The sequence below is a fragment of the Mus caroli genome, unplaced genomic scaffold (genome assembly GCF_978045245.1).
Source record: "Mus caroli unplaced genomic scaffold, Mus_caroli_1 scaffold_9, whole genome shotgun sequence".
NCBI classification, from domain to species: Eukaryota; Metazoa; Chordata; class Mammalia; order Rodentia; family Muridae; genus Mus; species Mus caroli.
The window spans coordinates 84,003,076-84,017,657 of NW_028227264.1; the positions used below are offsets into that span (position 1 = coordinate 84,003,076).

The 14,582-nt window shown below is 44.7% G+C and overlaps 1 protein-coding gene and 1 pseudogene across 1 annotated transcript in view; both read left to right on the forward strand.

Moving 5' to 3' along the window:
- Positions 1-12,361, forward strand: part of Tcp11l2 (t-complex 11 like 2) — a 37,252-nt gene extending 24,891 nt beyond the window's left edge. The window contains exons 7-10 of the mRNA XM_021174104.2: positions 2,107-2,288; positions 2,486-2,667; positions 6,242-6,414; positions 11,481-12,361. Coding sequence (XP_021029763.1) covers positions 2,107-2,288; positions 2,486-2,667; positions 6,242-6,414; positions 11,481-11,725 — 782 coding nt within the window. The 3' untranslated portion in view covers positions 11,726-12,361. The remainder of the gene's footprint in view (positions 1-2,106; positions 2,289-2,485; positions 2,668-6,241; positions 6,415-11,480) is intronic.
- A 394-nt stretch (positions 12,362-12,755) lies between these two features.
- Positions 12,756-12,850, forward strand: LOC147002705 (U6 spliceosomal RNA; annotated as a pseudogene).
- The last annotated feature ends 1,732 nt before the right edge of the window (positions 12,851-14,582 follow it).

Sequence of the window (14,582 nt, forward strand, 5' to 3'; positions counted from 1 at the left end):
GAGGATACATCCCAAGTCATGGCCGGATTGCTTTGATATTAGGTTACCCTTACTTGAGACTTCTTAATCAGCAGTGCAGGTTTGACTCTACAGTTAGGTGCTTTACCACACGCTGTAGGGCTTTCTGAGCTCCGTGGGAGCAGGCTATTGCTGTTCAGCCCCTCTACTGGAAGTGACATTTGCTCTCACCAAATCAATTGCAAGCAATCCGATGGCTCTCTGCTTGCTTCTTCCTGTTTGGGATTTTAGAAACAGGCAGTAGTGGGTGTGGGTGGCACGTCGTAGAGACCTTTGCTGGGGTTTCAGATGCTACCACCAGGTCCTGTCTCTTGAGGACTTTCTTCTTAGCTTTCAGATGCCCACCTTTTTAAAAATAACATTCTTATTTTATGTGTATGGGTGTTTTGCTTACATATATGTCTGGGTACCACATGCTCGACTGGTACCCATGAAGGCCAGCAGAGGGTGTCAGATGCCCCTGGAGATGGAGTTAAGGATAGTTGTGAGTTGTTAGGTGGGTGCTGGAGTTAAACCCTGCTCCTGCAGAAGCACAGACCGTGCTCTTCTACCTGCTCGCCACCTCTCCAGCCCCTCAGACACCCTTCTTGCTTTTGACATGTCTGTGTTTGAGGGTGTACATGAGGAAGGAAAGTGAGCTGCCTTAGGTCTCTGAGAGAGGCATGGCACTCGCTGTCTGAGTCCTCTACCCTTGTGCTAGCATCTAACTTGAATGATCTTCCTAGAGGCTTCACCTCCAAATGTCATACCCCGGGATTTGAATGAAGACTTCAAAATACAACATTTGGAAGAGAATGAAGACTCCAACATCCCATCTGTAATCATGACTCGATGCTTGGATTCTCTTGATCAGTGGTTGCCAGGGAGGAGGTCTAGAGTGAGAGGGCAGCTTGTAAGAGGGGACATGAGGGAGCTGTGCACTTCCCCTGAGGCGGGGGAGGGAGGGAGCCCAAGAACCAGAGGATGAGGAATCACAGAAATGAAGAAGAGAGGCCTGCAGGAGGGGCATCCACAGATGAGAAGCTGCACAGTGGCTAAAGGAGGATGAATGAAGTGTGTTAGTAGATGTGACATTTAGAGGATAACTAGTAGCTTTCAAAAAATGTGTGTGAAGACTGGATGTCATTAGTGTGTGCAGATGGAATGTCATTGTCCTCAGAGCTATACTTTGTATCTCAGGAAAGGACACAGCATTCATTCAGCTGCCTTAGATAGGGATATGGGGGTCATCCTACAAGGTTTCCATGCTTTTTGCCTTTAAGTGGTCTTCAAGACCCACGAACACTATCCCTAAATAACAATACTTCTTTGCCATGATTGCTCCTCCTTCAGTGCCCTGGTCCATTCACTCTCTTGACTGGCCTCCAGTTGCCTGCCATCCTCTCAGTTACCCAGCCTTACTCTCAGTTATTTTTCTCACAGATCTATCTGATTATATCACTTCCATGTTGGAAAGAATTATGTAAGGAGACCTTCTTTCCCATAGCCGATGTTTGTAACATAAATCTAATAAGAAAGTATGGGATACAGGAACATGAGCACACACGTGAATCTTGGTAAAATTGTAGCTCTAATTAGACACTCATATAGTTTAGCACCCAAAGGGCTTTAATGCATTGAGTCCAGACTCAAGGGGACTTGTGAGCAAGTTTGGGATAAGCTGGTTTCTGACTGCCAAACCAAAGCCATCAGGAGTTGTTCTTTTTTTTTTTTTTTTCTCTAGCCTCTTGTGGACCAGCAATACATATATGATGGACAGCTTACAGCCTGTACCATCTGCCCTCATGTTTAAGTCTTTGTGTGGGTGTTCTCATTGCTAGCATGCCAGCCAGCCTTTTCTCCTCTGCCATCAGGTGTCACTCTGAAGTTCTTTCTCGTGAGCACTCCTGAGCAACCCTTCTCTCCTGTTCCTCTAGAACCCACTGCATTCTGTTACAAGCAGTTGTTATTTATAGAACTCAGGGTCATGGCGGTGTCTTTTCATTCATCCCTGGGACCTTCTTAGAAGTCTGTCATGTAGGATGTATGAACAAAAGGACTGAATTGATAATGAGCAACTCTATGGCTTTTTGTTCTCCTTTTCCTTAGATGCCCTCAGTCAAACCACAGAATGGCTGAAAGAGTCCATAGATAAAGAACTGCTTTCTGAGACTGATGTAGCTCCTGCAGCTGAACATAGCTCCACGCCAAGCCTGAGCCCTCTGATGGTGCTAAATAATTGTTACTTGAAACTCCTTCAGTGGGATTATCAGAAAAAAGTCTTACCAGAGGTGAGTGGCTTTGTCCTCCCCCCAGATGCGCAGTGTTTGGATTCTCGACTTTGCCCCTGAATCAGAGGGTCCGTATGTGTGCCATATGTGCATTAACTAAAATCAGATTGAAATGAGGATGTGTCTAGGACATTGCTTATTTTACGTTTTCATGGCATTGGGCTTCCTTTTCTGTTTTTACATTTTAAATATGCTAGACACTCATGACAGATGGACCACGGCTTCAAGAACTGACAGAAAAGCTCAATCAATTGAAAATGATTGCCTGCGTGGCCTTAATTACCAACAACATGGTGGGTGCTGTTACAGAAGGCCTGCCTGAACTTGCTAACAGGTTAAAAAGGATTTCAGCTGTTCTGCTTGAAGGCATGAATAAAGAGTAAGTTCTTCATGTATGTATCTGTTCCCTCACGTATGAACCTTCTGCGTGTATTTCCCGAAACAGGCAATGACTCTGGCCATGCAGGCAGAACAGTCACCACTGGCTTTGAAGTTCCTCACACCTCCTCTTTCTACAGTGTCCTGCAGCTTGTTGGAAGTTCTAGCTGTCCTTTCATAGGAAGGCAGAGGCGTGTCCCTTGACACGGGCCAGGATAAGTGTTGTGTTTCCCCTTTCAGTGGTGCATATAAGAGCTTTTCTGTGACAGTGTTAAAGCAGAACCAGAAATCTACAGAGCCATGTGCGGAACTACTTTGTCAGAGAGGGTTTTCCAGATCGGATGGGTCTGCTCTACCCTTTCTCTTTGATGACTTCACTGGATCCAATGTGTGAAGGTTTTAAAACAGACAGTTGTGTGTTAACATGAGCGTAATGTTTGCTTTTGGGCCTCCGTCTCCAGCATGGCTCTTTCATTGGATGTTAGATCCCACTTGGACTTTTGCTTTTACTGCCATCCCATGAGACACTGTCCCCGTCAGGAGACAGGCCGTGCCAGTGTTTCCATGGCTCTCATATGGGTCAGCTCTCCCTGCTGCTTTGTCTTTGGGGTGTTTTGAGGGCTTTGTCCTCTATTCCTGCCACCGAGGGGAGATGCACCTGTCCTCTCATCTGTTATAAAGACTGTGAGCTACATGCTCAGACCTACAGTAGGAATCCAGGTGGCTTGGAATCCACACTTCTCATTTGGGGCTGAAGCTCAAAGGAGAGGGTTTGTCTTGAGCTGTGTGAGTGGAGATAGGCAGTGCAAGCCTCAGCTTCTTTTACTGTCAGAGGCCCATACCCTTTCACTGGCTCTGGTACTGGCCCGACATGTACCTTAGTTCCTACTTCAGGGCCCAAGACCCAACAGAAACAATAACTTCTCTGTCCTTGCAGATGGGCTATCTCTGCATCTCTTCCCAGTAGGAACCATTGCTTTCCTGGAGGTTTTTTTCCTTTCATAAGTGTTCACTGAGCACCCAGTGCTGCCGAGTGTTAATATGAAGTTTAAAGAAACAGCACGTAGAAACTCAAGAGGACAGGCTTTCAGATCGGGTGACCAGACCAAAGTCACCTCTGTAACCGTCTTGTTATGTGATTGAACATATTCCCAAGCCTCTCTGAGCCTTAGTTCTCATGTGGAGGGAGCATAATGGGCTGGTGAGATGCTTGGGGGGGGGGGGGCGTGTACAGCGCTTGCTTTGCAGTCATGAGGACCTGAGTTTGGACCTGCAGTAGTTGTAAAGTCAAGCATGGAGGAGCGTGTCTGCAGCCCCAGTGCTGGGCAGGGTGCAGAGGGAGAGACCCAGATCCTGATGTGTGTGGGCCTGCCCATCTGTAAACATAGCTAGCCCCACATTCAGTGAACAGCACTACAGCAAGAAAGAAGGTAGCTGACGTTTATGTCTGGCCTTGACATGAACACACATGAGGGAGCACACACTCCACCCGACGTGCACAAAAAAGGGGGAATACTAACAATTTCCTCTACTTGGGAACTGCAAGAATAAATGATGATTAATGTGAGACTCTTAGTGTAGGTGTTGGGCATCAGTGTGTATGCAATGAATGTTAGTTATTAATAACTGTTGAGGTGTTCATTCATCCTCCCTATAGTTTTATTCACAGTTTACTGGATGTTTAATACAACATAGAACCATTCCTTTATAGGAGGTGAACGCATTCACTGCCCAAGTCCTCACTTTATAATATAAATAGAATAGTGAATTCAGAATACAAGCTAGAAGATGCTCTCACATCATCTGTAGGCGCAGATGTGATTTGCCTGTGGCTTGATGATATGTCACAGAGCTAAGCAAGGTTTTGCTTTTATTGTGAATGGAAGGCGTTGGCTTATATGAAAATTTAATTTTTCCTGTGGCCTAAGAACTTGCTGATTGAAAGCAGGAGAAAGCTAGATCATTTCTCTATAGTGAACTAAAACATCAAAGGAGAGTCTGGGCAGTGTGGCGCACGCCTTTAATCCCAGCACTTGGGAGGCAGAGGCAGGTGGATTCCTGATTCGAGGCCAGCCTGGTCTACAGAATGAGTTCCAGGACAGCCAGGGCTACACAAAGAAACCCTGTCTCAATAAAACAAAATAAAACAAAAACAAACAAACAAAAGAAGAAGACAGTGAAATTTGGCTAGCAAATTAAAAAAAAAAAAATCAAAGGAAAGCATTTTATCCAAACGGTCCACCCTTGGGCTGTAGAGTGCCAGAGGCAGGTCCAGTGTGAGTGCACACAGATTTCAGGTAAGGCAGCAGAACACCAGGGATGCTGCTGTGCCACGCCCATGCTTTCCTCACTCAGTATTTATTTAGCAGCACTTGAGATCCTGCTAAGAGCTAACGCTGGCATATAGCAAGCTTACTGGAGGAGCCTGGATCTGAGCCACGGTCTTCACCATGTCAGACTTAAGTCCCAGTTTACTCATTGAGTAACTTGCTCTCACCAGGTCACCTCTCATCTCAGTCACAGGTTTGACAGTGACAATATAAGAACCCTTTCTATAGTGAGATGCCATTTCAATGATTTTTTTTTTTTTGATTTTTCGAGACAGGGTTTCTCTGTGTAGCCCTGGCTGTCCTGGAACTCACTCTGTAGACCAGGCTGGCCTCGAACTCAGAAATCCACCTGCCTCTGCCTCCCAAGTGCTGGGATTAAAGGTGTGCTCCACCACTGCCCAGCTCAATGATTCTTTAATAGTGCAGCTCTAGCAAACACCCTTACTAATTCTCTCTTCCATTACTGGTGAAATGACCTGCTCCTTAATTGCAGTTTATAATGTCTAGACTGTATTTGGGATTATTGTTACTTACTGGAAAATAGTAATGGGGCATTTGATGCCTTTGGTCCCCGTCAGTCTAGTATTTCAGGTAACTTGGCCTCTCAGTATCTCTGTTGTTTTGATTGGTGTTAAATATTTACTGCTGTAGGCACAGAAAAATTCATTTTTCTATACAACTTTATAAGGCCATTAAAAATGTCTATGAGATGGCTAAAAGCACTGACTGCTCTTGCAGATGGCCCAGGTTCAATTCCCAGCACCCACATGGCAGTGCACAACTATCTATAACTCCAGGTCCAGAGGATCATGACCTCTTCTGGTCTCTGTAGGCACCAGGCATGCATATGATATACATATGTTCATGCAGGCAAAACTCTCGTATATGTAAGATAAATGTTTCAAAAGCATACATGAGTGGATCAGAGCAGTGGGTTTAAAAAGTAAAGAGATATTTTCTGTCCCTTTTGCCAAACCTGTAAAAATGGGGTTCTGCACGGCCACCCTGGCTTTTCTGTCAGACACTGGGTGTACATTTCGTGGTTCTCAGCACTTGAACTCTGTTAAGTGAGAGCATTGCAGTTGGGAGAGGCATTATTCTCTGTTCATGCTGATAAAGACAATTATTGTTGCTTCTAAGAGAAGATTGGCAAATTTCTGCAGTAACTTAGTGTATTTAAAAACAAAACAGAAAGCTGCCGGAGGCTCAGGCTCAGCCTGACGCAGTTTGCTCTCTGTTCTCTAGGACCTTTAACTTGAAGGAAACCCTGCATTCTATTGGTGTTCAGACTTGTGCTGAAGTTAACAAGGCCCTAGAAGAGAGAGGCTCGCCCACTTTAAATGCTGAGGTTCAAGCTAACCTTGTTGGTCAGTTCTCCAGCCTTGAAGAGAAGGACAATCCTGTCTGCACCTTGATGGGTAAGGTCTCTTTATTTTTAAACCAGTCTCTGTTTCCATTTCAATCTGCTTTAACTTGCTGTATTTGACAATGCCTATGTGTCAGTCATATTTTAGTATTAAACACTGTAGTGAAAGCAGTTTGGATTTTTGGATTAACAGATTGAGGATCCCTAAGATCCTGTAATAAAAACAAACAAAAAGCCCAGCAAAATCTAAAATGCCTGTGATACACCTTGCATTTTGGGCAAAAGATACGGTCTTACTATTGTTGTGATGAAACACCCTGAACAAAAGGAGGATGGGGAGGAAAGGATGTATTTCACTCCCACTTCCATATCATAGTTCATCATCAAAAGCAGTGCGGGCAAGAACTCACACAGGGCAGGAACCTGGAGGCAGGAGCTGATGCAGACGCCTTGGCAGGAGCTGATGCAGAGGCCTTGGCAGGGTGCTGCTTACTGGGCTGCTTCCCTTGGCTTGCTCAGCCTGCTTTCTTACAGAACTCAGGACCACCAGCTCAGGCTCAGCACCACCCACAATGGTCTATGCTCTCCCCTATGAATCGCTAATTAAGAAAATGCCCAGCTGGGCGTGGTGGCGCACGCCTTTAATCCCAGCACTCGGGAGGCAGAGGCAGGCGGATTTCTGAGTTCGAGGCCAGCCTGGTCTACAAAGTGAGTGCCAGGACAGCCAGGGCTACACAGAGAAACCCTGTCTCGAAAAACCAAAAAAAAAAAAAAAAAAAAAAAAAAAAAGAAAATGCCCAACAGGCTTGCCTCTAGCTCTATCTTATGGAGCCATTTTCTCCTTTGCAGATCCCTCCTCTCAGAAGACTCTAGCTTGTGTCAGGTTGACAAGTAGCCAGCGCAGAGGCTTAGCTTTTCCTTGTGGATGACAAATATTAAAGCCTAAAGAATACTGGTGTTTCATAGGTCTTACTTCTCTGCTCATATGAACTGGGGATGGTACTTCGTAGATTATTGCAACGATCCAGCCATGGATGTTATGAAGGCAGTACATGGAGATGTGGGACTCCTGGGGATGCAGCTCAAACCCACTCTCAGCACACTCACAGAATGAGGCTAATGGTTCTGCCGTGAGCATCCCTGAGATAACTCAGGTCCTCTTTTTGTTCAGGATTAAATAGATAGAGAGCGAAGGACTGGAACTGGGAAGCATCATGGGTGGACACATCAACAGCCTTCTCAGTGTCAGGCCAGGCTGGGAGTTGGCAGTGTGGAGACTGTACCAGGCCTCTTGCTGCTGTTACCTGTGACTAGTAGAAAGGAGCAGTTGTTTTCTCCTCCAGCTGAGAGGACAGGGGTGGAGCTGGCTGCTGACAGTGTCATTGGAGATTCTGGTTTCCCACTGCCATCTCAGCACCGTCTTCTCCTAGGCTAAGTGCCTGCACAGTAAGGTGGCATGCTCTACCATCCTCCTTCCATGTTTAAGTCAATCAAGAGCCAGGAGTCTTAGCTCTCTGTTTGCTAACCACTGACCCAGCGTGGAGTCCTGTTGGCTGTAGGTGGCCTAGCTGCACAGGTTCTGTCCTTGAATTGGACATGGTGATCAGCGGCAAAAGAACGTGAAATGTGCATTCCCTTCCTGGACAGTTTGCTGACATAGAGTAGTAGTGAGAGGAGGGGAGACACGGCTCCCTTACCCCAAATCAGGGTGTCGTTACCATTAACGAGGACAAAAGCCACTGTCCTTAAAATGTGCTTCATTACTGCAGACACTGAGAAATAGAGTCTGGGAGAAGGAAAGAGTGAATATGGAATTAGAACGGACTAGTATTCTGGGGTTAATCTATAAACCTAACAAGCGCAGTGCCAGTGTCCTAACAGTGTGGGCACATTTTATTGTGGGTTGAGGTGCTCTGCAATGGATTTTCTTATTCTTATCGCTGGGAACATAGGGTTCCAGGAATTCAGGCTACTTAGGTGGGCCAAAGTCTCACCTTATCCTCGGAAAGGACCAATGCCAGGGGACAGCATTGTGGGTGACAGTCAGTCTGCTACCTAGAAGACAGTTGATAATGGCAGTCGGCACAGTCGCTTGTCACAGCCCTTACCTTTATAGCTCACTTCTGACCTGCCTCTGCCCTCTTGGTCTCTAGAGGAACAGTTGTAATCTGAGAGACTGCTCCTTACGGAAGAAACAGACGTGCTGCTGGCTTCCCACTAGTATGTAGACCTCATGAACACAGGGGTGTGTTTGCTGTCTGCTTTTTCTCTACATAGTACTGAGTATGTAGATGGCATTTGATACATGCCATACAGTGCCCACAGCTAAATACCTAACGGGCAGACTTGGGATTCTTACCTGCCACTGTGGTTCCAGGGCTTGTATTCCTAACTGTTGTGCTTACAGCAGAGCTAGAGCCCTGAGAGGCCTGAACTCCCAGTGTGTCTGTGCCCTAGAGAGCAACTGGGAGGCAGGAGGGGCAGGAGGGGCCTCTTCAAATCTGGTAAACCAACTTTTGTTTCCCGGTGCTGCCCAGGGCAGCTCTGTCTGTTGTTCTGCACATTGAAAGTATTTTTAAATCGTATTCAAAGTGTCATTTCCTTAGCTACTTGAGGGACTGCCTTGAGTGTCTCTCTCTCTTGACTCTGGACAGGCCTTTGGCTGGGACTCCTCTTGGCTGCTTCAAACTGAGCAAGTACTTCTGTGCTATTGGCCTGAAAACTTGACCTGTCCAAAGAGGAGGCAGAGCCACTTGCTGACATAATAGCCATTTTGAAAGGATTTCATTTTTAGGCGTTCTTGGGATAAAGTGTTTACATTGTGTCTGTGATGAGGTTAGTCCCAGGTCTGAAAGAGGCAGCCAGTCCTAAGGGGAAGGTACTGGGGTTTTTGAATTGTTTGAAACTAGCATAAATTGAGCACTTTGATCTTGGCATCTAGAACAGGCTCTGCTGGCGTTGCATGGGCTCTTCCTGTGCATGGCATCCATGCTCTGCCTTATGCCCCATTGATATGAGTACATTTGCCAAGGGCATTACACATCTCACCTTGCCATGACCTTCAGAAAAGGTCATTATAGTGGGAATTTCCTTTCAAACTGAACCCTTTCCATGTATGTATGTATGCATGTATGTATGTATCTGTGTGTATATACATATATATGTGTATATGGAAATGTATATGAATATATATACATATATATGTATATAAAACAAGTAAAAAAAGTGTCTATGGATTATATGCTATGTCTATGCATGCTCACAGCCATTTACATTTTTGAGAGGTGATTTTTTTCAATAGCCTAAGTGGGACTAGTGTGACACATGAATATTTCTCCTTGCTCAAACACATAGGTGAGAATTATATTTACCTATGCCTGCCTTCTCCAGGCTCGACTCCCAGGCTTCCATTGTTTTCAGTTTGGTATTTACATCCTTGTTCATTCTTCTCTCATTTTAATTCAGTCAGGATCACTGTGCCATGTATCAGGCCAGGAATGCAAAGATAAAAAGGCACAGCCCTTCCCCCAGTGCCGCCCCCAGCCAGAGCTTACTCTCTTAAGATAGGAGAAACACATTCACACTGAGAGGAAGTCTGTAACCGAGGGTCAGGGTGGTCACAGAGAGAAGCTACTTAGACTCAGCATTGAAAGAGATCTGAACAGAGTAGAATGGAATAGGATTAGTAAGAGGACAAATCCTGACTAAGCATGGATATTGGAAACTTTGAAGTTCTGGGGTCAGTTCTGCTAGAGTGTAATTTGTGGGGAAAGATGTTTGAAAATAAGGATTTTATTAATGTCAAAAGCCAGGCATCCTGACACATGCCTGTAAATCCTACCACTTGAGTCGTGGAGGCGAGAGGATCCATAGTTCAGCCATATTTCATGTTTGAGGTCACCCTAGGCTTCATGACCTTTTCTCCAAAGGAAGAAAAAAAAAAGGGTTTCATTTCACGTCAACTGCCTATGCTCAGTGGACAGTGTTAATAGTAAACATTCTTATTTAGGAAGGTTTTGTTTCCAAAGCTAGAGAGTCCATGGAGCTGCACGTGCTGTGGTGGGCCTGGTTGGCACTACTTTATCTGATGCAACCGTAGCTACATCTACGCATTCATTTCCTTGTAGACAGTACTTACAAGGTCAGATGCAGTGAGACAGCCAGGGACAGTGACTGGTGTAGCACTGTTGGAGCAGCCCTTCCTCCCTCCGTGCCTCCTGTGCAGAGTGGCTAGATACTTATCCAACCAGGGTGCTTCAGAGAGTATTGTTTTTAGCTATATCAGAGCAGTAGGCATGAACTTCAGCTAGCGCTGGAAACCTGGATGTGTGGCCAAACACCCTGTATATTATGTTGAAATCCCAAGTGTGCTGCATTTCTGAATTTTTTTTCTTTCTTTTCAAACCAAAGATTTGGATTTCCGTATGAAATTCCTGATTTTAAGTTGCTCTTATAAAAACAAAACAAAACCCCAAAGAAATAGGATCTTGGCTAAATTGGCAGTGCCAGCTTCAGTAATGATTGTGGATGTTCGGCATTGACTTTTGTAGAAGATTGAAGCTCAGAAAAGCACTATTTCTCTTTTTTAATTAACCATGTCTCATTGTATAAGTTACCACTCTGTAGCCTAAGCTTTGTTTATGTCTCAGTCTGTAGAACAGTTAAGAAGGTCTGTGCCTCTTCAGACCTGTGGTTAGCTGTGGTGTATGTTGATAGCCCCGTGGGTCTTGGCTGGGCTCTATCAGGAGCCTGGGCAGTGGCTCATCTACAAGGCTCTCCTTAGAGCTGGGAGAGCTGGCTTTCTCTCTCTGTCTCATCCTCCAGCCCTTGCAGCCTTATTTGCATGGGTGATGGTCAGGAAGTGGATGTCAGCCATGCATCCTGAGGCTTAGGCATGCAGCTGCCATTCTGGCATTTCCATAACATTATACATTAGCACAAACAGGTCACAAAGCCAGTTCTGATGTGACAGATGAAAAAGTACTCTTAATCCTTAATGGGAGGAACCGTAATGACACTTGAACCCAGGCAGGGGTAAATGGAAACCTTACTGCTGATTATTAAAGGTTATGTACTTCAGTAATGGAACCGGTAAAGATATCATTTTTTTCCCTTTAGATAAACGGATCCAGTTGTACATGAAAGACCTGCTCTGTCTTCCAAGCACTCAGAAGAGCAGGCCTCCTGTGCCAGGTGGCCTTGACGTCATCCAGCGGGAGCTGGAAGTGCTTGGCTGCCAGTATGCAAACATTGTGAATCTCAACAAACAGGTGTATGGACCATTTTATGCAAATATATTCCGAAAGCTGCTCTTCCGGGATGAAGCCATGGGGAAGATAGATGCTTCACTTCCCACTAACTAAAGAGACGAGATGGAGATCAGCACTTGGTACATGGTCCGTTTCCACCAGTGGCATCGGAGATGTGGCCCATTCTCCGCGCTGTCCCTAGACTGAATCTGTGTAACCTGGTAATGAGCACTAGCACCACAGAAGGGCCTCATATCCCTCTTGCGCTTAAAGCAGATAGTTTTAATGAAGAAAAGTAATTTGTAATGAATTATATTACCTATATAATATTGGTGTTTTCTTAAACATTTATATTGAGATTTTTTTTTTTTTGTTTTTGTTTTGGACAGTGTGTCTGTGTAACAGCCCGGGCTGTCCTGGAGTATATTGCACATTTCTATGTGACTTGTTCATTCAACCTGAAAGGAAATGATTTTTGTTTATATACTTGATTATACTGCAGCTGCCTGCAGGAATACAATGTGCAAACATTTAAAAATACATTGAAAATGAAGGGCATTCTGCTTCATTTTTTGTTAAGTGGCAAAGTAAATTTGTGTCTTGGATATGGATTTAGCCAAGTACATTTATTAGGGTTTTTTAGAATCATAGCTCTTGGCATGTTTATTTAGTTTTTACTTAAATGTTTACTTCAACTTTTGTGGCTTTCCTAACATGGTTGTTTTATAATAAAAACTTTATTAAACAGAAGACATGGTAATCTTTTCATTCTTTTATTGCTAAAACATGCGTTGTTCATACTAAGTACAACTTAAAAAAATCTTTCAGCATAATCAGTGCTTCTGTTTTCTAACTCATCTTGGCATCTCAGAATGGCGTATTGGTTGGGCATTTGTTTTTTCTTTTTCTTGCTTCCTTTTTTTGAGACGGGGTCTCACTCTGTAGCTTGCCTGGATTTGATATGTATATCTGACTGGCCTTGGACTCACAGAGATCTTCCTGCTTCTGCTTCCTGAGTGCTGGGATTAAAGATGCCCTAAACCCTTTTTATTAGTTATTCTTGGCTGATTCTGTGCTGCTTCTCAGAGCTTAACAGACATGGTGTCATTACTGTTTATTCAACCCACCGTGTGTCAAGGAGGCCGTACTCTGGCAGTAGAGATACTAAAATTGAACCAAAGATTAGCAGGGTCTCTACACAAGGAGAATATGAAAATTCCTGAGATCATCTGTATTTTAAAACAAAATAAGCCATATCTGGAAAACACCATCTTCCTCTCTCTCATGCAGAACCTGTGCATATACTGAAAACATCAAAGGAGGAGGACTATTCAATGAAATTAAAGAGGATCAGAGTCATGGGGCATGGGGTGGAGGGTGAGAGAGTAATGGAAGCATCAGTGTGATCAAGTCATATTACAGACATGGATGGAAATGTTATCCTGAGCCAGGCATGGTGGTACAATCTGTGTAGTACAAGCATCCAGCAGGCTGAGGTAGAAAGATCCCAAGACAAGGCTAGCTTAAGCTGCAGAGACTGACTAAAAAAAATTAAAAGAAAAAATTCATAACAAAATCTATTATTATAATTAATATATGTTAAAAAACAAATTTTGAGACAACTTTCTCTGTGTAGCCCTGTCTTGAAACTCCCTTTGTAGACCAGGCTGGCCTCACCCTCAAGAGATCCCCCTGCCTCTGCCTCCCAAGTGCTGAAATTAAAGGCATTTGCTAGTAACACCCAGCTAAATCGCAACATTTTTAAAGACTCCAATAGAAAGAAAATTGTGAAAATTAATAAGGGCTATAAAATAGATATGATTCATGCTGGTAAAGATCCCTGAACTCTCCCAGGAGCAGGATAATCCTTGGGCTAAAATCTGAAGGAGAAGAGGAATGGGCCAAGAACCAACAGGCTTGGGAGTGGACTCAGCAAAGTGTGGCTGCTAGTGCACACAGTGATGAGGGAAGCAATGAGCCCAGATAGTAGCAGCTAAGAATGATGTGACAGAAGCAAGACAGAGGGAGAACATCTTTTGGGTGCCATACTCAAGGTTTTTGTTTGTTTTGTCCTGAAAGGTTTGGAAATAATCACTGAATGTTTGTAACAAGAAAAGGCCATAAGCCAACTTAACTGTTGGGAAGTGTCTTAGTCAGGGTTTCTATTCCTGCACAAACATCATGACCCAGAAGCAGGTTGGGGAGGAAAGTCTTTACTCAGCTTACACTTCCACATTCCTGTTCATCACCAAAGGAAGTCAGGACAAGAACTCATTCACACAGGGCAGGGACCTGGAGACAGGAGCTGATGCAGAAGCTGTGGAGGGGTGCTGCTTAATGGCTTGCTTCCCCTTGCCTGCTCAGCTTGCTTTCTTATAGAACCCAGGACTACCAGCCCAGGGATGGCAACACCCACAATGGGCTGGGCCCTCCCTCCTTGATCACTAACTGAGAAAACGCCTTACAGCTGGATCTCATGGAGGCATTTCCTCAAGGGAGGCTCCTTTCTGTGTGATAACTCCAGTCTGTGTCAAGTGGAAACACAAAACCAGCCAGTACAGAAGATAACTCTTGGGTGGGGGGTGGGGGTGGGGGAACACGACTCTTGGTCCTGAAATCACAATCTTGTATGTGTGGTGTGTGTGTATGTTCACTTGAGTGAATCTGGACCAAGTATCCAGACCCTAAGTGGTGAGGCTGAAAGGAGGAAGTAGTTGATCCTATTCCTGGGGCCCCGCGAAAGTAACGCTCTCGTGTAGAGGAATGACATGGGATGAATGCTCCCAGCCTGCTAGCTTTGAGGTGACTGAAGGATATCTGGGAATCCCAGCATACTGGGACAAAGAGTGAACATACTTCCTCTTCAGAGAATCCTGATGTCTGCCAAGTAAGGGACATGTCTGAGGAAGTGGCCTTCATGATCCTTTTCTCATGAGAAAGTAACTTCGTTTTTAATTATAAGACACAACAC